We start from the raw sequence: 27,195 nt of genomic DNA on the forward strand, positions 1-27,195 counted from the left end.
GCCACTTCTGGGAGCCCCTCTGAACAGCACAGAGCGGACTGTGTTTCTGAAGGGGGGGGGGGTTCTTGTGATCGAAGAACTGTTTGAGAAAGGCAGAGATGTTCAAATATTTACTGAGTGGGGTCCTGGGAACACAGCTGTGAACAGGCCGGAGCTCTGCACTCTGGACACCCACCCTCCGCGAGCCTGCAGGGGGCAGGGCTGGTGAGCTGGACGGTCCAGGAGTCCACTGCGGGTTCTCAAATCGGCCAACCCATCTGGACGACCCTGGGCAGGTTACGGCGCCTCTCAGACCCCACCTCCACCGGGAGGATCATTGCTCTTCCCGGGGTTGGTGCAGCAGTGAGATGCAAAGCCTGCCCGCATCTAGCAGTCCGTTCCGCACAGTGCAGCCGCTCCGCACAGTGCAGCCGCACGCCTTAGGCGCTCAGCAGAGGTGTCAACATGAGGCTCCGCCCCTCGCCCCCCTGCCAAGAAAAGGAACAGGCTTTCATTCCATGGATGCGAAAACAGAACCGCCAGCTAGGCAACCCCGCAAACAAACAAACGCCCCTGTGGCCAGGAAAATGCACTGCTGCGCCTGGGTTCGGGTCAGGACTCTGCGCCAAAATGTTTCCCGCACCCGCAGGGCCTCCCGGCCCCTCTCCGGGCGCCCCCCGCGCCGCTCCGGCCGCTGCTGCACCGCGCATCCGGGAACCACGCTCCGTCGGGGCTTTGCGAGCAGCTAGCCCGCCGGGGCGTCGCGGCCCCTTTAAGAGGCGGAGCCGGTGTCGAAATCTGCGCCTCGAGGACCGGTCCTTTCCGGGGGGGCGGAGCCTGCGCATGTTGCAGCAGCCAATCGCAGCGCGGCATTTTCCGCGGGAGATCCGAATTTCGCGGCACGCAGTTTGGCGCTAAAAAAAAAAAGAAGAAGAAGGAAAAAAAAAAAAGAGGCAGAGAAAAGCTCGGGGACCAAAGAACGAACCTAGAGGCCGTCGGGGCAGTCGGGGCTCCGACCCCGCCCAAGTCTGCGACGCCGCGGAGACCCCTCCTCCCAGCGGGCCGGACCCCAGGCGCCCCCGGCCTTTAGGGACGCGGGGCCGCCCCGGGTGGCGACCGCCCTCGGGGCGGGACAGCCCCTGGCTGTGCCTCCGACGCCCGGCGATCCGCGAGCGCAGATCTCCAAGCGCGGCTCGGCTCGGCCGCGAGCCAGGAGGGGAGGGTCCGCCCTTGTCCCGCAGGCGTCCATTGGCGGCTTCCCCCGGCCTCCGCGCCATGGCGCGAGCCGTGTGAGCCGCTGCAGGCTCCAGAGCCCGCAGGTGCCGGTGGGGTAGGGGGCGCCGCGCTCGTCATGCTGAGCGGGTCCCGGGTCCTGGCCCCGGCTGCTGGGCAGCCCCTAAAGGGGGCGTCGGCGATGAGCCCCACCGAGCCGTGGCCGCCCGGCCTCAGCAGTCCTCAGCTTGGCCCGGCCACCACCACCACCACCTACTACACCGCGCTGTACCCGCAGACGGTGCCTTCCGCTGCAGCTGCCGGCACCTGCCTCGACGCCACCCCCCACGGACCCGAGGGCCAAGCTGTCCGCTGCGTGCCCGCAGGCCGGCTGCCGGTAATGCTGGGGACCCCCGCTGCCTCCCTCTATGCTTTTCGGGGTGTGGGAAAGGAGGGAGGGGCACTGAGACCCTGTTGGAATTTTGGGAGGGGGAAGATGAGTTTTCAGTTTCTGGAACAATCCATTTCCCCCCAGGATCCGAGCAGAGGGCCCTTGCATTCAGTGGCATTCACTGTAGTGGGGCGGTGTGAGCACTGGGCTGGGAGTCTGGAACCCAACCCACTACTCCCAGCGCTCCCCTGACCTTGGCGAAGTCCGTAGACACCTGAAGTAGCCACCCCTGGTTGGCAGAGATGACACACACAGGCTTTCTAATGCATTCATTCATTCCTTCATTGTTTGGCCTGGCAACCAGAACTAGGCACCTGCTGTGTCCAGGCACAGGGCTTGGCCTCAGGACACCTTGGGGACTTTGAGACAAGGGGGATGGGTCCAGTCTGGCTTAGACAGGCTCCAGATTATCCGTCCAGCCAAGTCCTTCCAAAATCTCCACCCTAGGTCCTCGCCCAGGTCCAGCCTGCCTACCAGGTGTGGCCTGTGCCTTATGAAAGGCTCCTGTTACCAGGGAGTCCCCGGTGTGGCACCAGGCTGCCTGTCGGACACTGCTCAGGCTGCGTTTGGTGGGAGTGGAATCCCTGGAGCCCGGGTGAATCGGGGTGGAGTGAGAAAGGCCCTGGGGGCTGGGGGGCGGGGGGTGGGGGCGAGGAGCCCTCTCTCGGTCCTGGCCGTGCCCGCCGCGTCGCTGCGTGCTCCTGGTCAAGCCTCGGCCCCTGTCTGGGGCCAGGTTTCCTCTTGTTGAGGTAGCAGGTGTGCCCGCAGTAGCTGAGGGGCGAGCACCTCTCAGGTCACTTCCGGCTCCGGGTCCTGGGTTTGGAAAGCAGACTCTGGGCAAGGGAGTGTTGCCGATTCACTTAGTTGTGGGTGTGCTTGAATAAGTTCAAGTACAGGGCTAAGACCCCCCCCCCCGCCGGCCCGCCGCAGAGGCACGTGTGACGCATGCCAGTCACAGGCAGAGCCCCTGCTTCTTGCCACTGGGCTTAGGTTCTGCTCATGTTCCAGGCTTTGTCCTTCCCAGAGCCCCTTCCCACAGCAGCCCACAGGACTCTGGTTCCCACTTTATGGGTCGGGTAACTGAGGGTCCCCGGCTCTGCCCCGACATATACTTGGTCTGACATATTCTTTGGTAGCAGTGAAATATGAGGATATTTCAAAAAGTTTATGGAAAGTGGAATTGTAAGAGAATTTTATTCTGGTGCAAAAAAAAAAAAAAAAGGAAATCTGTGCTTGGAGGGGTATTCAGAAAGTTCGTGGAAAATGCATATTATGAAAAAACGGGTGTGGATTTCAGAGGGTTTTTTTGCACCGCAATAAACATCATTTACTTCTGTTTTTCCTGGAATTTGTTACCCTCCAGCTGGCACTGGTAGTCCTACTTTGTGTGGGGGAGGGGCTGAGACTCAGGGTGTGTGGGTACCACCTGGCCCAGGTGACCTGGGGAGACTGGGTGGACTGGCCTGACCCACAAAGGCAGGTGAGTGGAAGCCCCTCCCTCTGCAGGCTCGCCTCCCCCCCCCCCCCCCCCCCCGGCCACCGCGCACTGCCTGGCTTTGAGCAGGGTGTCCCCTGGGGAAGGGGCCCGGTGGCTGCCTCGCTCCTCTGGCCAGCTGCTGTCAGGCCGAGCTGCAGCGACAGCTGTGGCTTTGAGCTGCTCTGAATCCTCCCAGAGGGACCCGAGTGCATCTGCCCGTCCCTGCTCCCCGAGCGGCCCAGAGATCTTAGCGTAAATAGCTGCTTTTACTGGACGCCTCTTGTGTGCCAGGCACGGCTTGGTCAAGATGCTGGGGGTGAGGAGACCGAGCAGAGGAGTGACGTCATTTGCCCAAGTCACAGCCCAAGAGGAGGGTGAGTCTCCTTGCTCCAGACCACCCTGCAGACCTGCCAGAGCCCCTCTCCTGTTGCTTCCCGGATCCCGGGGCCCCTCAGCCCCATGGGCAGGACTGCCCCCCTGCTTAGTCATTTCACAAGGGCGTGACCTGGCGCGGCTCCAGGCCCAACCCTGGGTGTGCCACTTGCTTTGTGGCCAGGCTGCAAAGTGCAGGGTGAGCAGGATTTGTGGGGGAGCCGCTGTTGAAAGGGACCTCAGGCATCGCCCAGGGATGGCAGCCAAGTTCAGTAGCAAATCGAAAGCCAGAACCCAGGCCTGCTTGCTCCCTGTCCAGCGCTCTCCCCCGCAGCTTCGGGAGAAGGCTCAGGGGACACTCTTGGTTGGGGGACCCACGGTGGCCAGCCCTGGCAGTATTCTCGCTCGTTCCTGCAGGAGCCTTAGAGTGGGTGGGCTTCTGTGTTCTCTTCCTTGGATGTCTCTGTATTTCCCCCCTGAGAGGAAGTGAGCATTTGAACGCACAGCCCTACAAGGCCATGGGAAGAGGGGGAAATGCTGGCTCCGAGGGGCAAGGCTGGGAGTCCCAGGCTGCAGAGCTGGGGCCTCCCCGGGAGGCTCCCCTCCTCGCACCTGCTCCTACCCCGCCCTGTCTCACTTAGGGCATTGGAGAGACCAGGCTCTGCTTCTGCGGGACCTTGGGCAGGTCGCTTCTCTTTCCCGGAGCCCTGGTTTCCGCATGGTGCTGCCGGTCGAGAGCGCTATGCCTGGGCATCTCTGCCTGCCTGGGGGCTGCCTGAAGAAGGAGCTGTGGCAGCGTGGGCTCAGATCCTAGCCAGGCCTTTAAGGTCTGGCCCCAGGGGCTGCCTAAGAGGGGCCTTTGCCCCCCTAAGCCCGTCACCGTCTTTCCAGCTCGCCCTTGAACTTGCCCCTTGCTGGTGCTCCTGGTGCCGTGGCACTGGCGGCTCCTTGCTCGGGCATTGGCCCCGGGTGAGGCGCTGTGCCGCAGCCTCCCGGTGATCCCCATTCTACAGCAGGTGCAGCAGGCCAGCGGCTTCCCGGCTCCCCCAGCCAAGAAGGGGGGAGCCTGACTGTGAACCAGGCTGTCGCCTCCACTTTCTGTTCTGTAGGCTCAGCCCAGCCACAGGCTGACTTCCCTGGGCAGTGTCCAAAGGTGTCAGGGAGGTGCCTTTGGGTGGGGGGAGTGAGGGGAATGTGGGGGGGGGGTGAGTGCTGGGGATGGGCAGGCATAGCCAGGCCTTGGCCCACGCCTGGCAAATCCTGGGGGAACCTGTGGGGGCTGGAGTCGAGGCAGCCTGGTCCATGCCCTTGGAGGCAGGCAGACCTGTTCCAGCCCTGGCTGTGCCCTCTGTGTGACCTTGGGCGGGCGCCGGAGCTGCTCCGGGTCTCCATTTCTCGCCTGCCCGCTGAGCTGGCTGGTGCTGTTGCAGGGCTCCGAGCAGCGCGTGAGGGCCCCTGCACAGGGGTTCTGTTCCAGGTCCTCCCTGCTCTGTGGATGGGCAGTTCCTTCAGGCTGGGGGTGGCTTTAGGGGGCTTCTGCACTGCCTCCCCCCCACCTCTGTTGGCCTCAGCCTGCCCTTGGAACTGCCTCTGAGGGGCAGGTGAAGGATCCTGGGATCCTTGGTAAGGCCTCATAGGGGCTTGCTTGGAGCTCAGCAAGCCCGGACTGGTTAATCTGTAAAATGGGCATCCGTGGTGCTGGGGAGGCGGAGGATGTCGGGGCTTGTGGAAGTTCTCAGTGATTGACTGAACCTTTCTCTAGTGACAGGCTGCGGCTGGGTCTAGAATCTAGATTTCACCAGCTGGGAGAGTAGGTGAAGAACATGCAAGAGAGACGTTGAGAGAAACAACCAGGGCTGGTGTTTGAACGGAGTCCCGGTCTGGGTGTGGGTAGAGGAGAGGAGCGTCATCATACCCAGGCTCCTCAAACCGAGGAGCAGAACTCCTCTGATCAATCCAGGAAGACTTCCTGGAGGAGGCAGGAGTGGGGGGAGGGGAGCTGATGGCAGGAAGAGCCAACACCCCCTACACCTGTCAGCCCAGCTGTGCTTGGCGGTTAGAAGTCTCAGCCGTGGCGCTCATGACCTCACCACCAAGTGTTAAAAACAAGCCTCTCTGTCAGAACCAGGCTAGGGTATGTGTGTGGGGGGAGGGGCCAGGGGCCAGGGGAGGAAGGAAATGGACTCTGATTACCAGAGGGGGGGGGTCGAGGAGGAGGCTGAGCCTGCACCCCAGGGGAGGGGCCCCACGGTTTCCTACGTGAGCTGGTCCAGACCCAGAACTGCACAGAACTTTCCTCCTGAACCCCTGCGCCTCGAGACGCGCTCTGCCCATTTCACAGAGGGGGAAACCGAGGCTCCTGGGTGCGCAGCGTTTTCCACACTCACACTGTGAGCCTGAGAAGGGGCTGGAGACTGGAGCCCGGCCCTCTGACCTCTGCCCTCGTGCCCCCGTGCCCCAGCGCCCCAGCCCTGCCCTGCCCCGCCCCGCCCTGCCCGCCCTAACCAGGAGGGAGCCCCTTTCCGGGCCAGCGCTGCTCGGGGCCTGACTGGGGCCGGGGGCAGCAGGGTGGAGAGCAGCAGATGGGTCTGTGGTTTGATTTCCCCAGCAGGTGTTTCCCAAGCTTGGCGGGAACCGGGAGGGGAACCGGGGCCTCAGCTGCTTGTCCTCAAGACACAGGGGCGCGCGCTCATTGTCTGCCCCACTTGGCAAAGAAAGAGTGGCAAATGGGGTCTATTCAGCGGGCCCTGGGGCCCTGGAGCTGGAGTCCACACAGGGGGGTGGTGGTGGGACGTTTGCATGGCTTCCCAGGGGCGGGCGCCTCCCTGGGGTGTGGCACCGTGCCAGGAAGTCCTCTTGGCCTGGGCGGGTGCCCGGCCCCGCCCTGATAGGGGCCAGCTGTAGCGCTGTGATGGGCACCCAGGCTGCTGGGCCAGCTGCTCTGCAGGGGGGCCTTCCCCTGCCTGCTGTGGTTCAGGCCCCGCCCATTGCTTCCTCCTGGTTTCATCCTCTGGGCAGGGGAGGGGCGAGGGCAGAGGTGACCTTGGGTGCTGCTGTGGGGGAGCCCCGAGCCCTTGGCTGGACTGGCTCTGTGTGCTCTCCCACGCCTGGGCCTGTATCTGCTTCCTGCCCCTGAACTCACTGCACAGGTGCTGGGTGTCTCCCCAGGACCGGTGGCTCCTGCTGGCCTCGGCACCTTGGTTCCAGGTCAGGGAAAAGCTAAAGGGAGACCGAGACTCAAAGTCTGCCTCTCTCTCTCTCCACCTCCCCTCTCTCCCAGGCCAAGAGGAAGCTGGACCTGGAGGGCATCGGGAGGCCTGCGGTCCCTGAATTCCGAACTCCCAAGGGGAAGTGCATCAGCCTGGAGGGGCTGCCCAGCCCCAAGAGTAAGCGGGGCTGCGGGAGCGGCGTGGGGGCCGGGCGGGCGCCAGCTCACCCTTCCGTTTTACGAAGGTTTCCTGTGCCTTCTCACTGGATCCTGATGAGACGGCTGAGTGACTCTCCCAAGGCCACACAGCTAGGAGATGGGCACCTGGGTCTCACCACGCCACACCACGCCACGCCACGCCACGCCACGCCACGCCACACCCTGCTCTCACGATCCAAATGTGATGGCTGTTTTCATTGGCAGCTTACTTTTTTATTAAAGTTTTCAGATTTAGTTCACTCTGACCTTTTCTTTTTTTTAAGATGTATTTATTTATTTGAAGGTCAGAGTTACACACAGAGAGAAGGAGAGGCAGAGAGAGAGAGAGAGAGAGAGAGGTCTTCTATCCGCTGGTTCACTCCCCAATTGGCCACAATGGCTGGAGCTGGGCTGATCCAAAGCCAGGAGCTTCCTCCAGGTCTCGCCCACGGGTTCAGAGGCCCAAGGACTTGGGCCATCTTCTACTGCTTTCCCAGGCCATAGCAGAGAGCTGGATCGGAAGTGGAGCAGCTGGGACTCGAACTGGCGCCCATATGGGATGGTGGCACTGCAGACGGTGGCTTTACCCACTATGCCCCAGCGGCGGCCCCTCAGTCTGACATTTCCTAAAGTTTTATTTATTTTCATTTTATTTGATAGAGCTTCCATCCACAGGGTTCAATCCCCAAATACCCACAACAGCTGGGGCTGAGCCAGGCCAAAGCCAGGAACCCAGAACTATATCCGAGTCTCCCACGTGGGTGGCAGGGACCAAGGTACTTACGCCATCGTCTGCTGCCTCCCAGGAGGCAGGAAGCTGGATCAGAAGCGGAGTAGCTGGGGCCAGCTTTGTGGTGCAGCAGGGTTAGCCCCCAGCTGTGATACCAGCATCCCACGTCAGAGTGCCGGCTGGAGGCCCGGCAGCTCTACTTCCTACCCAGCTCCCTGCTAATGCCCCTGGAAAAGCAGTGGAAGATGGCCCAGGTCCTTGGACCTCTGCCACTAGGATGGGAGACTGGGATGGAGGTCTGGCTCCTGGCCCAGCCCTGGCCATTGCAGCCATGTAGAGAGTGAACCAGTGGATGGAAGATCTCTTTGTTTTTCCTTCTCTCTCTCTCTCTCTGCCTTTCAAATAAATAAAATATAAATAATAAAAAAATAGCTAAGACTCAAGCCAGGCAGTCTTATGCAGTAACTTAAGCTGCTGTGCCAAATGCCTGCCCCTGACTTTTCCTGAAAGAATCCAGCTCAGAGAGGAGCGGAGCTAAGCAGCACCTTTCTCTCTCACTTGCAGACAGAAAGCAAAATACGTGAATCAAAATGGCGTAGGGCTGGGGTCAGTCCAGCCTGGGCCACCTCAGAGGCTGCGCAGAGGGCACCTCGTACAGCTAAGCTGGAGGGGATTTGTGCCTTGTGGGTCAGGGTCAGCCAGGGTTCTGGGCAGAGCAGGGGGTTAAGCAGCTGTGTTGGGGAGACACTCTAGCTTTGGGGGACAGAGGTCCAAGTGGGGATCCCCCCGACCCATCTGGTCACTCCTCTCGGGAGAATTTTAGTTGTTTCATCTGTAAAACGAGGCACAGCTGGATTAAGAACTGGAAGAGTGTTTCCTCTCCAGTTGATTGGTAGAGGCTGCCCAGACCATTGCATTGAAGGATTCTAAGGCTCAGCAGGACTCCTGAAGAGTATGCTGATCAATTAGTAATGTCTGCCAAGGGCAAAAAACCTGGCAGAACTCTGCCTGCCAAACACTTGTCATCCACAAGGGTACTTCAAAAAGTTCATGGAGGCAGGCTGGTGCTGTGCCATAGTGTGCTAAGGCTCTACCTGCAGTGCGGCATCCCACATGGGTGCTGGTTCATGTCCCAGCTGCTCCTCGTCCGATCCAGCTCTCTGCTATGGCCTGGGAAAGCACTAGAAGATGCCTCAAGTCCTTGGGCCCCTGCACCTGCATGGGAGACCTGGAAGAAACTCCTGGCTCCTGGCTTCAGATCAGCCCAGCTCTGGCGTTGCAGCCAACTGGGGAGTGAACCAGCAGATGGAAGACCTCTCTCTCTCTCTGCCTCTGCCTCTCTGTAACTCTGCCTTTCAAATAAATAAATAAAACAACAATAAAAAAAAGTTCATTGAGGTACAGCCGGTTAAGCTGTTGCCTGCAATTCTAGCATCCCATATGAACACCAGTTCAAGTCTCAGCTGTGCCACTTCCAATCCAACTCCCAGGTTACGTGCCTGAGAAAGCAGAGGAAGATGGCCCAAGTGCTTGGGTTCAGGTTCCTGCCTGTGGCCTGGTCCAGCCTGGGCTGTTGTGACCACTTGGGGAGTAAATCAGTAGACAGAAGATCTCTCTTTTTCTCTGCCTCCCGGGACACACATTGGTAGGAAGCTCCCTCTCTCTCTGTAACTCTGCCTTTAAATCTTAAACACACACACACACACACACACACACAAGAAGAGGAAGAAGTTCATGGAGGTTGTGGTACAGTGGGTTAAGCCACTGCTTGGATGCCCACCTCCCATATCAGAGTGCCAGTTCGAGTCCTGGCTCCTCCACTTCCCATTCGGCTTCCAGCTAATGGGACTATGGTTCAAGTTCTTGGGCCCCGGTCACCTACGTGGGAGATTCAGATGGAGTTCTGGACTCTTGGCTTTGGCCTGGCCCAGCCCTGGCTCTTGTGGGATCTGGGGGAGTGAACTAGTGGATGGAAGATGGATCTCTCTCTCTGCCTTTCAAATAGATGAAAATAAATAAGCTTTTTTTTTTTTTTAATCTACTTATTTGAAAAGCAGAGTGGCGGAGGGAGGCAGAAGCAGAGAGAGAGAGAGAGAGATCACTTATCTGCTTGTTCACCTCCCAAAGGACCACAACAGCCAAGGCTGGACCAGGCCGAGGTCAGAAGCCAGGAGCTTCTCCCATGTGGATGACAGGGGCCCAAGTAGTTGGGTCATCTGCTGCTGCCTTCCCAGGAGCATTAGCAGGCAGCTGGATTGGAAATGGAGCAGCCGGGACATGAACCAGCACCCACATGGGATGCCAGCATTGCAGGTGGCGGCTTTACCCATAATGTTTGTGGGAAATAGAATTAAAATACAAGTTTATTTTGGTAAAAACAAAACAAAACAAAACAAAAAACAACCACCCTGAAACCCCTGCCTAGCTTTTTCATCACGTGCATTGGCCTGAGCCCATACAAGCCCCCTCATGTGTGTTAGGGATTCTGAGTCCCTCTCTGCGGAATCTCACACTCTGTAAAAGTCAGGTTCCAGAACTCGTTGGGTCACTGGCCTGCTGTGTCGCAAGAGTCCCCTTGTGGTCTGCGATGCTGCAGCTGAGATGTGGTCTTGTGACATCAACTCATTAAGAATGGGACCTTTTTTTATGAACCTGCCACAGCTGATTCCTCTCAGATAAACCTGAGCGCCCCACGGAAAGTAGCAGCAAGTGTGCATCTGTGAAAACCTGAAATCCAGCCTTATCACCACCTCCCTACCCCAGCTGCAAATTCCTGACCTATCTGGCAGGGCAGGGTAAGGGTTTAAAAGGAAGACACTGGAGCCAAAGCGCCTGGGTTTGAATCCCAGCTTGGCCAGTTTCGAGCTGAGCGAGCCTGTCTCTGTCTCAGTATTGGCATCTGTGAAATGGGCACAGCACGTTGTGAGGGTAACTTTGCTGGAGTGTGGACCGTGGGAGCGGCAGTGGCTCGCAGGCGGCAGGTGGTACAGGTGTCACAGGTGTCACAGGTGTTGGCCAGGCTGCTGCCAGGCCTCAGGAGAGTCGCTCTGTCTCGGGAGCCAGGTTGGTGGTGTGCTTCCTCGCAGCACTCTGTCAAGGGGGTAGAGGGTGGCGAGAGGTGGGGCTGGCCCCCCTCAGTTGTGCCTGCGCCCCGTCCTCAGCGCCCAAGTCCCCCGGGGAGAAGACGCGATACGACACGTCGCTGGGGCTGCTCACCAAGAAGTTCATTTACCTGCTGAGTGAGTCGGCCGATGGGGTCCTGGACCTGAACTGGGCGGCGGAGGTGCTGGCCGTGCAGAAGCGGCGCATCTACGACATCACCAACGTGCTCGAGGGCATCCAGCTCATCCGCAAGAAGGCCAAGAACCACGTCCAGTGGGTGTGAGTGCCCGCGCGGGCCATGGGGCCGGTGGTGGGCGGGGCTGGGGTGCCAGTGCCCGCCAGGCTGTGGGGGCTCAGCGGTGGGCGGGGCCGGGGCGGAGAGAGCCCCTGGCTGTGAGGTCAGGGCCAGGGCCGGGGTGTGAGTGCCTGGGATGTGGGGGCCGGGGTGTGGGTGCCGGGGTGTGAGGGTCAGGGCCAGGGCCGGGGTGTGGGTGCCGGGGTGTGAGGGTCAGGGCCAGGGCCAGGGCCGGGGTGTGGGTGCCGGGGTATGAGGGTCAGGGCCAGGGCCGGAGTGTGGGTGCCGGGGTATGAGGGTCAGGGCCAGGGCCGGGGTGTGAGTGCCTGGGATGTGGGGGCCAGGGTGTGAGGTCAAGGCTAGGGCCAGGGTGTGAGTGCCGGGGTGTGAGGGTCAGGGCCAGGGCCGGGGTGTGGGTGCCGGGGTGTGAGGGTCAGGGCCAGGGCCAGGGCCGGGGTGTGAGTGCCTGGGATGTGGGGGCCGGGGTGTGAGGTCAGGGCCAGGGCCAGGGTGTGAGTGCCTGGGATGTGGGTGCCGGGGTGTGAGGGTCAGGGCCAGGGCTGGGGGCAGAGCCACTGCTGGAGAGCTGGGTGGAAGGGCAGGTGCACTCCCTGGAGTAACAGGAGGTGGGAAGCAGGATGGAGATGATCTCCAGGAAAAGCAAAGGCCTAAAAGGACCCCAGCTCCTTCCTCTTGGGTGAGGACTCCCCAGGTCCCCATCTCCTAGCTCAGGGAAGTCCCGGGAAGCTGAGAAGGCCTAACCCAGCCTCCATCTCTGAGACGTGAGGACCAGGGCCTCCTCTTCCCACTCCTGCAGGGTCTGAAAGAGCAGACCTACAGTCCCTGGCGTGGATCCTGAGAGAACCCAGGCAAGGGACTCAGGACTGGGGTCACTGTGGTCCCCTGCCCTTTGGGGGAGGCTGGGCATTAGGGATGGACCGAGTGGAGAGCCCCCCAGAAGCGGGGTTCGGGCCTCGACTTCCAGTTCCAATCCCTGAGAGTGATGGTGACCATGTGATGTACACACCCCGGGGCCACCATCATGCACCTTGACCTGGCCTTGACCTGGAGCTTCACCCCTACCTTCTCTGCAGCCCTGGGGTTGGGGGTGGGACTCTGGGTGTGGATTGACACTGACACTGGCGGTGGGGGGCTGCTCTGTTCCCAGAGGCAGGGGAATGTTTGAAGACCCCACCCGGCCCGGGACGCAGCAGCAGCTGAGGCAGGAGCTGAAGGAGCTGACGAGCACGGAGCAGGCCTTGGACCAGCTCATCCAGGGCTGCTCTCTGAGCTTAAAGGACCTGACCGAGGACAAGGCCAACCAGAGATATCCTGTGCTGTGGAGGGGCCGGCGCAGGGCCTGCGTGTGCTTCTGTCCCACCGCCTCCCAGGGCTCTGGCCATCTGTCTCTTTCTCCGTGGTTTTTCCTCTCAAGCCTGTTAGAGTTACCTTTTCATGATTCAAAATGGGACAAATACATTTTTTAAAGATTTATTAAATTTTTAAAAGACAGAGTTACAGAGAGAGAGAGAGGGAGAGAGGGAGAGAGAGAGAGAGAGAGAGAGAGAGGTCTTCCATCCCCTGGTTCACTCCCCAAATGACCACAATGGCCGGAGCTTCTTCTGGGTCTCCCATGTGGGTGCAGGAGCCCAAGGACATGAGCCATCTTCTGCTGCTTTCCCAGGTGCATTAGCAGGGAGCTGGATTGGAAGTGGAGCAGCTGGGACTTGAACCAGTACCTGTTATGGATGCTGGCACTGCAGGCAGCAGCTTTACCTGCTACACCACAGTGGTGGCCCTGAGACAAGCACACTTCTCTTTTTCTTTCTTTTTTTTTAAGGTTATTTTTATTTATTTGAAAAGCACAGTTACAGAGAGGCAGAAGTAGAGAGAGACAGAGAGAGAGAGGTTGGTCTTCCATCTACTGGTTCACTCCTCAGATGGCTGCAACAGGTGGAGCTGCACCGATCTGAAGCCAGGAGCTTCTTCCGGGTCTCCCATGCAAGTGAAGAATTCCAAGGACCTGGGCCGTCTTCTACTGCTTTCCCAGGCCATAGCAGAGAGCCGGATCAGAAGTAGAGCAGCTGGGACTCGAACTGGTGCCCATATGGGATGCTGGCACTGCAGGCAGCAGCTTTACTTGCTACCCCACAGCACCAGCCCCAAGTATATTTCTTTAAATCTGCAAAATATAGAACAAAAAAGAAGCCGTGGGCTGCCAGCCTAACACATCATCGCTTCCTTACGAGGCTCGGGGACCCTGCTGCACATTGCATTTTTTGTTCTGTTCTTCTCCAATTAATACTGTAGACGTTTGTATTTGCCATTACATATCCACAGGAAAATGCCAGTATGCAATCACGACGTACCCGTGAGAAAGCAACTTCACATGACTCAATCTCTTTTTCACCTGTCTATAAACTGACTTCAGATTGTCTTATAGAATGAGTATGTGGAACAAGTCTAGGTTTCTGCTTTCATAGAGGTGAATATCTTTGTGTGTTGGACATTGCCCCCTTATTGTCACTTATTTCCCTAAATCAGATTCCTGGGATGCAAGCAATGAGGTCAGAGAGCATGGTTTGTGCATTTTCCCAAATGGTTTCACATCTAATTGGCTTTTGGATCTAGCCTGGTATTTTTGGAAGGATGTTAGGCATTGTGAGAAATATAAAGAAGCAAATCTTCCTGTCTTCTCAGAGCTAAGATCTTTTTGAGAGGAAGCCTTTACATAAAAAATTGATATAAGGCAGCATATTTTAAAGATTTTTAATTAATTTATTTAAGAGGTAGAATTACAGACAGAGGGAGAGACAGAGAGAAAGATTTTCCATCTGCTGGTTTACTCCCCAAATGGCCACCATGGCCGGAGCTGGGATGATCCAAAGCCAGGAGCTACTTCCGGGTCTCCCACGCAGGTGCAGAGGCCCAAGCACTTGGGCCATCTTCCAGTGCTTTCCTAGACACATTAGCAGAGAGCCGGATGGGAAGTGGAGCAGCCGAGACTCAATCCGGTGCCCATACGTGTTGCTGGCACCGCAGGCGGAGGCTTAGCCCACTACGCCACAGCACTGGACCCATGGGCAGCATTTGAAAATGATGCACACCTCCTTGGGCTGTCTAAAAGTATCCAAAGGAGCTTATGACATTCAAAGAAGAGGTTACAGTTCTGAGTTATTTCTAAGCAGTGTGAGAAAGCGGGAGTCAGAGGCTTGGGCCCCGCCTGGCATCTGGGGTCTGCACTTTGCCCAGCGCTCACTTTTCTTGACTCTGCCCCTACGCTGGCCTACGTGACGTACCAGGACATCCGTGCTGTCGGCAACTTCAAGGAGCAGACGGTGATTGCCGTGAAGGCGCCGCCGCAGACGAGACTGGAAGTGCCTGACAAGACCGAGGTGAGAGCAGGAGCCCCTGGGGCAGGGTCCTGGGCCGCTCTGTGCGCGCTGCCCTGGCACTGCCCGTGCCAAGCTTCCCTGGGATGTCCGTGCCGCTGTCCGTGGCAATAATGGTGATGTCCAAGCTGGCCAGAAACAGCGAAGGCTGGAAAGGATGGCGCGGACCGGGCACTGGCCTGAGAACGTCTCTGCTGCTGGTTTCTCTGTGCCGTCCCCGCCCCGGCTGCTCGCAGGCGCGCTCACGTGGGCTCATTCAAGCCACCTCCCTACTCACAAAATCCTTGCATGCTGACCGTGCTTGCCTAAAGACCAAAACTCCTACCCTGCCCCAGGGGAAGACGCCAGCTGGCCCTGCCAGTCTCTTCTCTGCTGCCCCAGTCTGGATTTGCTTTGGCTGCACTGACCTGGCTCCAGTTGCTCCCCTGTGCTAAGCTCATCCCCAGGGCGAGATCTCACGTGCGGTTCCCTCCTGCTGAAATGCTCTTCCCTGCTTCTGCCTGGTTTGCTGCTGTGCATCCTACAAGTCTCAGCCTGAATGGCACCTCTTCCTGGAAGCCCTTGGTGATCACCCCAGCTTCATAGCCGCCTGTGGTCTCCTACCACATCTGACTTCCATTCACCAGGAAGATATATATCTATCTTTTAGACGGATTTTATTTATTTGAAAGGTAGAGGGAGACTGAGAGAGCTCTTCCATCCGATGGTTCACTCCCCAAATGGCTGCAGTGGCCAGGGCTGAGCCAGGCCAGAGCCAGGAGCTTCTTCCTCGTCTCCCACCTGGGTGCGGGAGCCCATGGACTTGGGCCATCTTCACTGTTTTTCTAGGCACATTAGCAGGGAGTTGGATCGCAAGTGGAGTAGCCGGGAATCGAACCAGCACCCACATGGGATGCCAGCACTGCAGGCGGTGGCTTAACCCAGTGTGCCACAGCGCCAGCCCTACCAAGATTTTTTTGGCGTCATTACTTTGGCTTCATCCCTTAGAGTGCAAGCTTCGTGAGCGAATTGTCTGCTCTCTCATATCCTGACTCGTCCCCTGGAAGAATGGGCCGCAGGGGTCACTAAGGCCGTGCCACTCCCTGGGAGGCGCTCAGGCCCGGCAGGAGACGAGGCAGACGGACAGCGATGCTGTCTTCCTGGATTGAGCAGGGAAAGGACAGGAGGAGGCAGCCCCCAGGGAGCCTGGGACCCTGGGTCTGAGAGCGAGGAGGGTTTTTGTCCAGGGGAAGTACTGCAGGGGCCCGCGTGCAGCCAGCTGTGGCCCAAGTTGCGGGTGTGTAAAAGGGAAGAGGCGGCGGTGGGGGGGAAGGCCTGGTGTCAGGAACTCTTGGTTACAGGAAACAGGAAGTCAGGTCTGACTGGCTCGCGCTCTGGGGGCTGGGGACCAGCTTGGAGACGAAGGTGAGCCGATGCAGGACTCAGGCTGGGACTTCGCGTGTGTCTCACGTGCTGCCGCTCACCCGCCGTTCTCCATGCTGGCCCCACTTCCGGTGGGCTCCCCTTGCAGGGACCAAGATGGGCTGTATGACATCAGCCGGGCAGTCCCAGTGAGAAGGGATTGACGGCAGAAATAGCAAGTGTCGGGGCTGGCGCTGAGGCATAGTTGGTTAAGCATCTGCCTGCAGTTGCTGGCATCCCCTAAGGGTGACGGTTCGAGTCCCAGAGGCTCCACTTCCAATCCAGCTCCCTGCTGTGGCCTGGGAAAGCAGGAGAAGATGGCCCAAGTGCTTGGGCCCCTGCACCTGCGTGGGAGACCCGGAAGTAGCTCCTGGCTTCGGATCATCACAGCTCTGGCCATGGTGGCCATTTGGGGAGTAAACCAGCAGATGGAAAACCTTTCTGTCTCTCCCTCTCTCTGTCTGTAACTCTGCCTCTCAAATAAAAAATCTTTAAAAAAAAAATAGCAGGTGTTCCCACATGAGGAATGTGGCAGCCACATGTGTCCATTTGTGTGTGTCCAGCTTCCCAGAGCCCAGACTTGGCTTCTCTTTCCTTCCAGGATAATCTGCAGATATATCTGAAAAGCACCCAAGGGCCCATCGAAGTCTACCTGTGCCCAGAGGAGGTGCAGGAGCCGGACAGTCCTGCCACCGAGCGCCTCCCCTCCCCCACCCGCAGCCCCAGCCCTGACTCCACCTACCCCAGCAGCACCAGCCCTGGAAGGGAGGAACCCACGTCATCCTCAGGTAAGGCCCTCGGAGCAGAGCAGGGGGGAGAACACCTGGCCTGGTGCCCTCTCCCATGTCCGCCCAGCAGTGGGGGGCGGGGTCCCCCAACCGGGCACCTTGCACCGCAGGGCTTCACGCAGCACCGTGCACGCATTCCATGTCTCCCTGGAGCACTGGTGCCCCAGGGTGGAGGGGCCTGCATTTGGCTCTCGGCCCTTCCCCCACCCGCTGTGTGACCTTGACCTTGGGAAAGTGCCGTAACCTCGCTTTGTCTCAATGTCCTGTAAGCTTGGCACAGTGATGGACAGTATCTAACTCACAGGTCACGTGACTCCCCCCTCCCGCCCGCAGTTCTGCTTATTGTTTTCATGTTTATGGATCCATTTGAGAGGCAGAGAGTGACAGAGTTCTTCATCCACTGGGTCACTCCCCAGATGCCCACAGGAGCCGGGGCTGGGCCAGGCCAAAGCAGGGAACCTCAAACTCAGTGTAGGTCCTTTCTCATGGGTGGCAAGGACCCAACTACTTGACCCATCACCCACTGCCTCCCAGGGTGCGCGATAGCGGGAAGCTGGAATTGGGAGTGGAGCTGGGACTTGAACGCAGGTGCCCTAAGCAGTGGCTTACCTGTTAGGCCAAAGGCCTGCCCACTCCCAGCTATTCTGGGGGCGAGTTTTCCCGTCCCCTGGTCTGTGGTACATGAACGGGGCAGAGACAGAACGGGACTGGCCTCCCACCTGGGAGGCCACAGGCTGTGGTGTGCTCTCCGCACTGGCACAGAGCAAAGAAGGAAGGGGCCCCTGGCCGGCAGGGAGCTGGTGCAGGGGAAAGCTGGCTGCACCTGGCGGGAAGCTGGGGGGGGGGGAGGCAAAGAGGCGGGCGAAGTCCGGAGAGGCTCCCGAGCAGCTGGGACCTGGGACGGAAGCGTGGGAGGCCCCGCCTCCAGGACGGTGCGCGGCCTCTGCTGGGGGCACGCGGGGGCCAGCCGGTGACGTGGGAGAGGCACGGAGGCCGTGTTCCCCTCTTTCTTAGGTCAGGCCCTGGGGTGAAAGCAAAAGCGGGGCTAGAACAGGTCCCACGGGAGAGGCCCGGCAGGGATCCTGCAGAACACAGGTTGGATTCCCCTTCTCTCACTCAAAGGTCTTGCTCACGGGCCAAATCCAGCCAGTTTTTAGATTTGGGATCTAAGAACACTTTTTACATCTTCTTAAAGTTATAGGGGGAAACTGCCCAGCCACGGGGTGGCAGACACCTATGGGGCCTGCAGAGCCTCAGGCACTGTCTGGCCCTTCACAGAAGCTTGCTGGCCCCCTGATCTAGTGCAATTCTTCCTTATGTTTACATGAATGGAGGCCCAGAGAGGGCAAGCGGCTTCCGTAAGGTCACACAGCAAGTGCATGGCAGAGCCGGGACGAGAGCCAGGCTCTTCTCTGGCAACCTCCCCTGTGTCTGTTGACCTCGTCGCAGGAGCAGGCTTCTCCCTTTGCCAGCCATCTGTCCCTCTGGCCACCTCCCTAGTGCCTATCTCCTACCGCAGACCCGTGCCCCACCCTCCTGTCCCACCTCCTGCTCTGCCTTCTCACTCAGCTGTCAACACGGCCATGGATCTCCTGAGTCAGAGCCGCCCTGTCTTCCCTGTGGTCCTCTGAGCCCTCTGGCGGAGGTGGCATAAGCAAGGGCAAGGCGCTCCCCTGGGTTTTACACGTCAGGAGCTGAGAGGAGTAGAAACTTGCTGGGTGGTGGGGCCGGCCCAGGAGCTGGCTCTGCTGTCACGGCTGTCCCTGTCGCCTTGGTGGGTGGCCTCAGAGTGTTGTCCCTGCTGAAGGGCCAGGGAGGAGGAGGCTTCCTGGAGGTGTGGGTGAACACACACACACACACACACACACACACACACACACACACACACGTCCCCGTGTTCTGGCCCAAAGCAGTCATTCTGGGAACCTGAGCACCACCAGGCCCAGGTTGGGAAGCTGTGTCCATCTTGGGGCCCAGGTCCTGGCCCGGCATCACCGGGGAGTGAGTTGCTAACCCTTCCCTGCCTCGGTTTCCCTCACTTGTGGCAGGCGGGGTTTGTACAGTAATCGCCACCCCCCTCCAGGCCCTGACATCCCGAGATGAATCTAAAGGCAGCTGGGAGCGTCGGATCGGAGCCCGGGAGACCTGGGTCCCATCCCAGCCTGCATCTCACCTCTGAGTGCCTGGAGGACTCGCGCTGACCTCTAAGCCTGGCCTCAGTCTCCACACCTCTACAATGGGAACCCTTAGAATTCCCTTGTGAAGACTGAGTGTGTGACAGGAGATGATACGGCATGAATGAATGTGGGGTTTTTGTTTGTTTGTTTTACAAAGTCAACGTGACCCAAGCACCTTCTGTGCAAAAACCTACGCGCCTTCCAAGCAGGATGAATGTTGCAAGGGGCAGCTCTCTTGTGCCTGTGCCCAAGGGCAGGAGAGCACAGGTCCTGCCGGCACCAGACAGTGCCACCGTGCCCTCTTAGCCAGTGCCCCAGCGGCTTGGCAAAGCGGAGCTGGGCTTTGCTTCCTGGGAGATCGGAGGCACTCACTCGTCCGGCTGCCGAGAGGCTGGGCTGGGCTCAGCCCCGTCCTCGCTCCCACGCCAGGCCTCTTTCCCGAGCATCAGCATCGTGCTCAACAGTCCTGAGACTGTCAACAGTCCAAGTGGAGTTGGCTTCTCTGGGCTTCGGGTTCCCCGTCTGTAAGCAGGGGTGACGGTGCTGCCCGTACCAGGGCCGCCCAGAGTCGGGGAAGGAGGATGGAGGTTCTTCCCCAGAGCAGGCCCTTGGTGCATGGGAGCTGTTTTTCATGCTATTTTTAAATGTTTATTTATTGATTTTCGTCTTCTTGGAAGCAGAGCAGTAGAAAGATAGAGATCTTCCACCTGCTGCTTCACTCTCCCAACTGCCTGTAACAGCCAGGGCTGAGCCCGCAGAAGCCACAGCCGGGAACCCCAGCCAGGCCTCCCCGACGTGGGTGCGGGGGCCCAAGCACTTGAGCCATCATCGGATGCTTCCCAGGCACATTAGCCGGAAGCTGGACTCGGGAGCGGAGCAGCCAGGATTTGAATCCGCGCTCTGATGTGGGACGCGGCTGTAGCAAGCAGCCGCTTAACCCACTGTGCCACAGCCCACTGCAGGCCCAGTGTGGGGTTGCGGCAAACCAGGTTTTAAAAATTTTATGTATTCATTAGAGAGGCAGAGAGAGGGCCAGACAGAGCGAGAATCCACTGGTCCACTCCTCAAATGCCCACAATAGCTGGGGCTGGGCCAGGCTGGAAGCAAGAATCAGGAGCTCCATCCGGGTCCCCCACATGGGTGGCAGGGACTCAGGTACTTGAGCCGTCCCCTGCTGCCTCCCAGGAAGCAGAGTCGGGACTCGAACTCAGGCCATCCAATGAGGGATGCAGCTGCCCCAGGCAGCGAGCATCTTGGCCGCTCGGCCAAGCGCCCAGCACTGTCATTTCAGTCTCTCACAGCCCTGGAGGTGGAGAGAGTGATCGGCCCTCTGGAGGTGCGGAAATGGAGGCCGGTGGACATCAGGCCACTGCCTAGGGTTGCAGCGTCAGGGAGAGGTTGCCCGGCAGTCTGGCTGCCGGCCAGGTCGTATTTTCAAAGCAGTGCTTGGTTGGGGCTCAAGGATGACTCGGTTAGTGGGACTCTGGCTTCAGGATAGGTTTGGCAGGAAGTTTCCGGTGCTGCGTTTTGTTTCCATTTTCCCTGTCACCTTTCCACCTCTAGGTGGAAATGACCTTAGTGGAAGAGCTCAGGATTGAGGTGGGGGCGGGATAGAAGGGTAGGCAGGGGCTGGATCGTGCAGGGTCTTCTCGACCCCAGGCGGATTTTATTCCAAGCCAATAGACAGCCAGCAAGGTTCCTAAGTGAGAACACAGACTGGACCGGGCAAGAATGAAAGCGAGGTGACCGGGCCGGCGCTGTGGCTGGGTGGGTAAAACTGCTACCTGCAGGGCTGGCATCCCATATGGGTGCTGGTTTGAGTCCTGGCTGCTCCATTTCTGGTCCAGTTCTCTGCTATGGCCTGGGAAAGCAGTGGAAAATGGCCCAAGTCCTTGAGCCCCTGCACCCATGTGGGAGACCTAGAAGAAACTCCTGGCTCTTGGCTTCAGATCGGCACAGCTCTGGCCATTGCAGCCATTTGGAAAGTGAACCAGCGGCTGGAAGACCTCTCTCTCTCTCTCTCTCTCTCTCTCTCTCTCTCTCTTTTTGTGCCCCTGCATCTCTGTAACTCTGCCTTTCAAATAAATAAATCTTTTTTTTTTTTTGACAGGCAGAGTGGACAGTGAGAGAGAGAGACAGAGAGAAAGGTCTTCCTTTGCCGTTGGTTCACCCTCCAATGGCCGCCACAGCCGGCGCGCTGCGGCCAGCGCACCACACTGATTCCGATGGCAGGAGCCAGGTGCTTCTCCTGGTCTCCCATGGGGTGCAGGGCCCAAGCACCTGGGCCATCCTCCACTGCACTCCCGGGCCACAGCAGAGAGCTGGCCTGGAAGAGGGGCAACCGGGACAGAATCCGGTGCCCCGACCGGGACTAGAACCCGGTGTGCCTGCGCCGCAAGGCGGAGGATTAGCCTAGTGAGCCGCGGTGCCGGCCAAATCTTTTTTTTAAAAAAAGAAAGCGAGGTGACCAGGTGAGGGTGAGGGGGTGGGGCGAGGACCAGGATGGGAGCCATGGAATCCAAGAAAACAGCAGCTTGGAGAACTCCTTTGGTTGTGGACACCAGACTGGTTTCTGGATTGGCTGCTGGGAGATGGCAGAATTCTGGAGGGTTCTTTGGCCTTTTGGCTTGGATACCCGAGTGAGTGGTGGTTTACAGGCCACAGTGGAGGCAGACTAGGGGAGGCACGGGTTTTGGGGAAATGTTGTGACGTGCTAAGTTCTGGTATCACTTAGCCAGGTATCACTTAGCCGCTGAGACAGTCACGTTGGGACCACAGTTCCCATGGGGCGAGGGCTGAGCCACAGGTGTCCACTTGGGAGCAGCAGGTCCAGCGGGGGACTTCAGGCCACAGGAGGCCAAGATCAGCTGGGCGAGGGTGAGCCAGAGGCTGAGAATGGAACCTGGGCCCTTGGGGTCTAGGAGTTAGGAAGGAGACAAAGATCCAGCCAGGGGGACCAAGGAGAAGCAGCCAGAGAGGAAAACCAGGAGGCGCTTTGTAGCCGAAGCCAAGCGCAGGCGGTATTGCAAGTTGCACAACGTGAGATAGGGCGAAGCCGCAGGGCTGCCCGTGCGGTTTAGCAGTAGGCAGGCCCTCGCTCCGTGGCTCGGTGGGGCCGGAGCCCAGCTGGGAGCAGGTTGATGGTAATGGGGAAGCAGAGAGTGACACAGGCAGCTCTTGAGCAAGTTCACTATGAAGAGGAGCGGGAAACAAACCAGGAACTGGAGAGTCATGAGGTCAGGTAGATTTCTTTCCCACTGTGGTAGAATGTACATTTCATGAAATGTGCCCTCTGTGTCAGCTGCAGTTCAGTGATCTTAAAGGCATTCATGTTTGCCTCCAACATCTGCCTGCACAGCTCTTTTCTTCCTGTAAAACTGAAACCGCACCCATGACCAATAACTCCTGGGGGGGTGGGGCCAGCACTGTGGTGTAGCGGGTTAACACCCGGGCCTGCAGTGCCAGCATCCCATGTGGGCACTTGTTTGAGACCTGGCTGCTCCACTTCCGATCTAGCTCTCGGCTATGGCCTGGGAAAGCAGTGGAAGACGGCCCAAGTGCTTGGGTTCCTGCACCCATGTGGGAGACCCGGAGGAAGCTCCTGGTTCCTGGCTTTGGCTTGGCGCAGCTCTGGTCATTGTGGCCAACTGGGGAGTGAGCCAGCGGATGGAAGACCTTTCTCTCTCTGCCTCTCCTTCTCTCTCTGTGTAACTCTGACTTTCAAATAAATAAATTAATAATAATAATAATAATAATAATAAACCGGCCGGCGCTGCAGCTCACTAGGCTAATCCTCCACCTGCAGCGCCGCACCCTGGGTTCTAGTCCCGGTTGGGGCGCCGGATTCTGTCCCGGTTGCTCCTCTTCCAGTCCAGCTCTCTGCTGTGGCCCAGGAGTGCAGTGGAGGATGGCCCAAGTGCTTGGGCCCTGCACCTGCATGAGAGACCAGGAAGAAGCACCTGGCTCCTGGCTTTGGATCGGCGCAGCACGCCGGCCATAGCAGCCATTTGTGGGTTGAACCAATGGAAGGAAGACCTTTCTCTCTGTCTCTCTCTCACTGTCTAACTCTGCCTGCCCAAAAAACAAACAAACAAAAAACCCCAATAACTCCTGGGATGTGCATTGTGGCCTAGTGGGTTAGACTGCCACCCGTGTTGCCAGCATCCCACATGAGCTGTGGTTCAAGCCTTGGCTGCTCCACTCTGATCCAGCTCCCTACTAATGCATCTGGGAAAGCCGTGGAAGATGGCTGAAGTACCTGGGCCCCTGCCACCCATGTGGGAGACCCAGATGGAGTTCCAAGTTCCTGGCCCAGCCACAGCCAATGTGGCCCTTTGGGGAGTGAACCAGTGGATGGAAGATCTCCCTCTCTCTCTCTCTCCCTGTAACTGCACTCAGGAAATATCTACTCAAGTCCTGTGCCCAGTTTTTGAATGAGACTTTTTTCTGTTGAGTTTTAGGAGTTCTTTCTATGATATGGATTTTTATAAAATATTTATTTATTTATTTATTTGAAAGGCAGAATTACAGAGAGGCAGAAAAGAGAGACAGAGAGGTCTTCCATCTGCTGGTTTACTCCCCAAATGGCTGCAACAGCCAGTGCTGGGCCAGGCTGAAGCCAGGCACCAGGAGCTTCATCCAGGTGCCCAAACGCTCAGATCATCCTCTGCTGCTTTCCCGGGCACATCAGCAGGGAGCTGGATCAGAAGTGGAGCAGCCAGGACTTGAACCAGTGCCACAGATGGCAGCTTAACCTGCTACACCACAATGCCCGCTCCTGTAGTCTGGATATTAACCCCTTATCTGATACGTGATTTTAAATATTTTCTTCCTTTGAATAGGACACCTCTTTACTCCACTGCTGCTGTCTTTTGATGCACAGCTTTGAAGCTATTTTGTGAAGTGCAATGTATCCATTATTCTTTTGTTATCTGTGACGTCCATGTCCATCACGGCCAAATCCCAGGTCATGAGTTTTGCTGTTTTCTCCTGAGAGTTTTATCATTTCGGGTCCCGCCTGCAGGTCTTAGGTCTCTGATCTGTGTTGAGTTTTGAGCTGCTTTCTGTATATGGTGTTGGTGATGGCACGTGCCTGTCCAGCTTGTAGAGAGGGCTGTGGCTTAGGGGACAGTGCTTTGGAAAGGCAGGTGTTAGGAGAGTGTGTGTGCGTGGGGCCGGGCTAGCTGAGTAGGAGAAATCGATGGTGCAAGAAAGAGAGGAAATGATTTCAGGAGCAAGGGCCGGAAGGTGACAAGGGGTCAGGTTGGGTCCAGAAGCCAGGGGGTGCATCTGAGAGCAGGGCGCCCCCCCTCTGTGAGAGGAGAGAGTGCAGGGATGCGCGGAAGCTGGCTGGAGTGGTGCCAGCAGGAGAGGGAGGGGTCCCTGTGCCCTTGGGGGGCAGGCTGGGGGCGAGGGAGAGGGCCCACAGCCATCCAGAGAGCAAGAGAGCTGCCCCTGGGGACTGGGGGCTGACTTCAGCCTCGGAGGGGCTCGGGCACCAGAGCCAAGCGTGACGGTTGTCTCTTCGTCCCCAGCGCCAGCGCCGGTTCCCCAGCAGGTCCCGCCGCCGCCGCCGCTCGTGCCCTTGGAGGCCACCGACAGCATGCTGGAGCTGCCACACCCACTGCTGCAGCAGACCGAGGACCAGTTCCTGTCCCCAAGCCTGGCCTGCGGCTCCCCACTCATCAGCTTCTCCCCGCCCTTGGAGCAGGATGACTACCTGTGGAGCCTGGACGGGGGCGAGGGCATCAGCGACCTCTTCGACTCCTACGACCTGGGGGACCTGCTGATTAACTGAGTGGCCCTGCCTGCCGCCAGCAGCCCGCCCCTGTCTCTACCTCCTCACATCGGACTGACAGGCCCCCTACTCACGCGGGTCTGGGGGTCTCCTCCTCTCCTCTCCCACCTCCCATCAGCGGAAGCATCTGGGGAGATGTGGAGGCTGGGGGTGAGGAGGGCACCAGGGGTTGGGACCTGTCCATCCCAAAGGAAGTGGGTGGGGCCTTCTGACCTCTGACCTCTCGTGAAGGACCACAGGTGGGGCCTCCCTGCTTCCTTCTGAGGCGCGACGCGGACCCTCGGTTTGTTGAGAATCCTTGTATTTATTTCTGGTTGAGTTTGTCCTCCCTGAGTTTTGGCAGGGAGATTGTTCTAGTTTCTACTAAGACCTCTCAGACAGGCTCTTCCCTGGCCCCTGGCCACTGACAGGCCTGGGCTCCCAGGGCTTCGGGTCCCCTCCCCGGTCCCCCCGCTGCCATGGGGGCTGGGTCTCTGCCGGCCTGGTCCAGGCTGCCAGCACTAATTGCACTCAGGCCTCGTAAATCTAGCACCAGGCCGCTGGCGTCTCCGCCGCTCTATCTCATGTCTGTAGCTGAGGCCCCGGCCTGGGGTTCCAAGGACCTTCTCAGGGCAGGTGCAAAGGGGGACGGGCAGTTGAGGGGCCACGTTCCTGTGGGATTCCCTCCTCCCGCCTCCCCTACGGAAGAACCTTCCAGGGGCCCTGGTCCAGGGGCCGTGTCACACGGAGGTGCCTCCACCACGGGGAAGGGGGAGATGGAAACAAGAAACCAGCGCCTCCCCAGGAGCCTTTGGCTGCCATGTTTGCACGGGGGGGCGACTGTTGAAGACCCTCCCCTCCCCAGCTCTCCCCCAGGGTAGAGGTAGCTTGGTGGTCTTTCAGGGATGCCCAGCGGGTAACAGGGAGGGCCCCCCTGCAGACTGGGCCTCGGCGGGGACAGGGGGTGACAGGGAGACAGCTCGCGGTACCCCTGCGGGCTGGGAGGCCCCTGAAGTCCTCTGGCTGCACCCCGTTCCCCTGAGTCTTCCCTGTGGCCCAGCCGTGGGCAGGGGTGCTCTGGGCCGAGCCAAGGCTGTGCCTTCTGGGGACAGACAGCCAAGGGTGGTGGGCTAAGAGGCCCCCCGCCCACCCTCAGGGATCCGGGTTTCCTCCGGTGCTCAGCTGGGCAAGCACTGTTGTTGTGTGAAGTTTGTAGCATTAACTTGGTTTAAAATATGAAGTGAGCTCCGGTGGGTGGCTCCTGAGTTGACTGGCGGCAGCTGAAGGTGGGGAGGTGGGCTTATCTGGGCTGGGACCCCATGTAAGAGGGCGCCTGGTTGGGGGCAGCCTTGCCTTGTCACTGGCCCCACTTCCTGGGCCCCCAAGTTCACCTCCTCCCAGGAGGGGGCGGCAGGTCACAGCTGCCCCCACTCTGTAAATGGCACTGATTTTGTAAGCTTTCCGGAAACGCCTGCGACTCCCCTCGGCAGACATGAAAACCCAGCATACCCGGGCGAAGCAGGTGCTTCCCCAGGTGTCCCCTGGGCTGCCCCTTGGCCACGGTCCACCTCTGAGGACAGAGATGTTTGACCTCCACGCCTTGGGCTCTGGGTGGAATTCATGCTCTCTCCCCACACGCCCAGCCATGGAGCTGAGCTGGACAGGGCCGCACGCCCTCGGCCAAGGTCAGGCGTGGTGTGGGGAATAAGCCCCTGCCTCTTTCTGGCCATAACCCTAGAAGCCTCCCGGTCCCACGAGCGCTGTGAGGCCGCATTGTGAGCAGTGGTCCCTTTAGGGGCTATGTGAACTTCCCAGCTAGGGCAGGAGGAAAGCCAAGTTCCTTCCGAAGAAAAAAAATGACTTCCACCAGCAAATGTTGCAGCCCCACCAGCAGCCCGTGGGTCTCCCAGGGACATCAAAGGCTCAGAGGCCCTAGGGAACCTGGTAGCACTAAATTCTTAAGACCGGGGCGTGCTCCTGAGCCCCTCGCCGAGAAGGGGGTGAGATCGAGGACCAGAGGGACACCAGAGCACTGTGTGTCTGTGGTCCCGTGGCCGCTGGCCAGGCTGCGAGGTGGGGTGACGGGGTGGGCCTGGGAGCACAGGTTCCAGGGGGTGGGTTTGACTCCCCCCCTCCCCGTGTCTGCAGCCTCGGTTCTGGGAGTATTTAGAGTTTAGTGAGAGTTTGGCTGCTCTGGCCTCCTGGGGACATGCCACTTAGCACGTTTGAAGCAGAAACCTTTTGGGGTTGTTTGGAAGAAGTTTCCTGGTCCTTGTTGCATCCTGAGGTCCCCACCCCCTCCTGGGACCCCGTGCCCCACAAGGACCCTCGGCAACCTGGGCGGCCACCAGCCTGGCCAGCCCGCTGGCTCCTGGGTGGGGTGAAGAAGCTGGAAGCCGTGGCACATTTGTCTCGGGTGAGCTGGGCCAGGACTCCATACGGGTCATTTGTGTCCAGCCTGGCTTCACCCTGGGCCCCGCCTCCCCGAGCTCCATGGAAGCCTTGTGTTGTGATAAAATGGCATTAAACTCGGGGGGTCTTGTCTTTGCTGTGCTTTGTGAAGCTCATTGCCAACTCTGGGTCTGGGCCGCCCCAGGCGGGATGGGTGGCTGCCTGGGCTGAACCCACGAGTGCACG

General features: G+C 58.9%; 1 protein-coding gene across 2 annotated transcripts; it reads left to right on the forward strand.

Moving 5' to 3' along the window:
- Positions 1-903: 903 nt before the first annotated feature.
- On the forward strand, positions 904-27,102 carry E2F2 (E2F transcription factor 2). 2 transcript variants are annotated; one of them, XM_070077017.1, is made up of 7 exons: positions 904-1,588; positions 6,772-6,877; positions 10,789-11,008; positions 12,193-12,351; positions 14,305-14,419; positions 16,419-16,605; positions 23,624-24,255. In XM_070077017.1, the coding sequence occupies exons 1-7, from the start codon at positions 1,331-1,333 to the stop codon at positions 23,668-23,670; spliced, it is 1,092 nt and encodes a 363-aa protein (XP_069933118.1). In that variant the 5' UTR covers positions 904-1,330; the 3' UTR covers positions 23,671-24,255. The 2 variants fall into 2 exon arrangements, with proteins under 2 accessions (XP_069933118.1, XP_008263913.2); XM_008265691.4 differs by lacking the exon at positions 23,624-24,255 and adding an exon at positions 24,317-27,102 and having other exon boundaries at positions 906-1,588.
- Positions 27,103-27,195: the final 93 nt, after the last annotated feature.

This window comes from Oryctolagus cuniculus, chromosome 7, assembly GCF_964237555.1.
Source record: "Oryctolagus cuniculus chromosome 7, mOryCun1.1, whole genome shotgun sequence".
Classification (NCBI taxonomy): Eukaryota; Metazoa; Chordata; class Mammalia; order Lagomorpha; family Leporidae; genus Oryctolagus; species Oryctolagus cuniculus.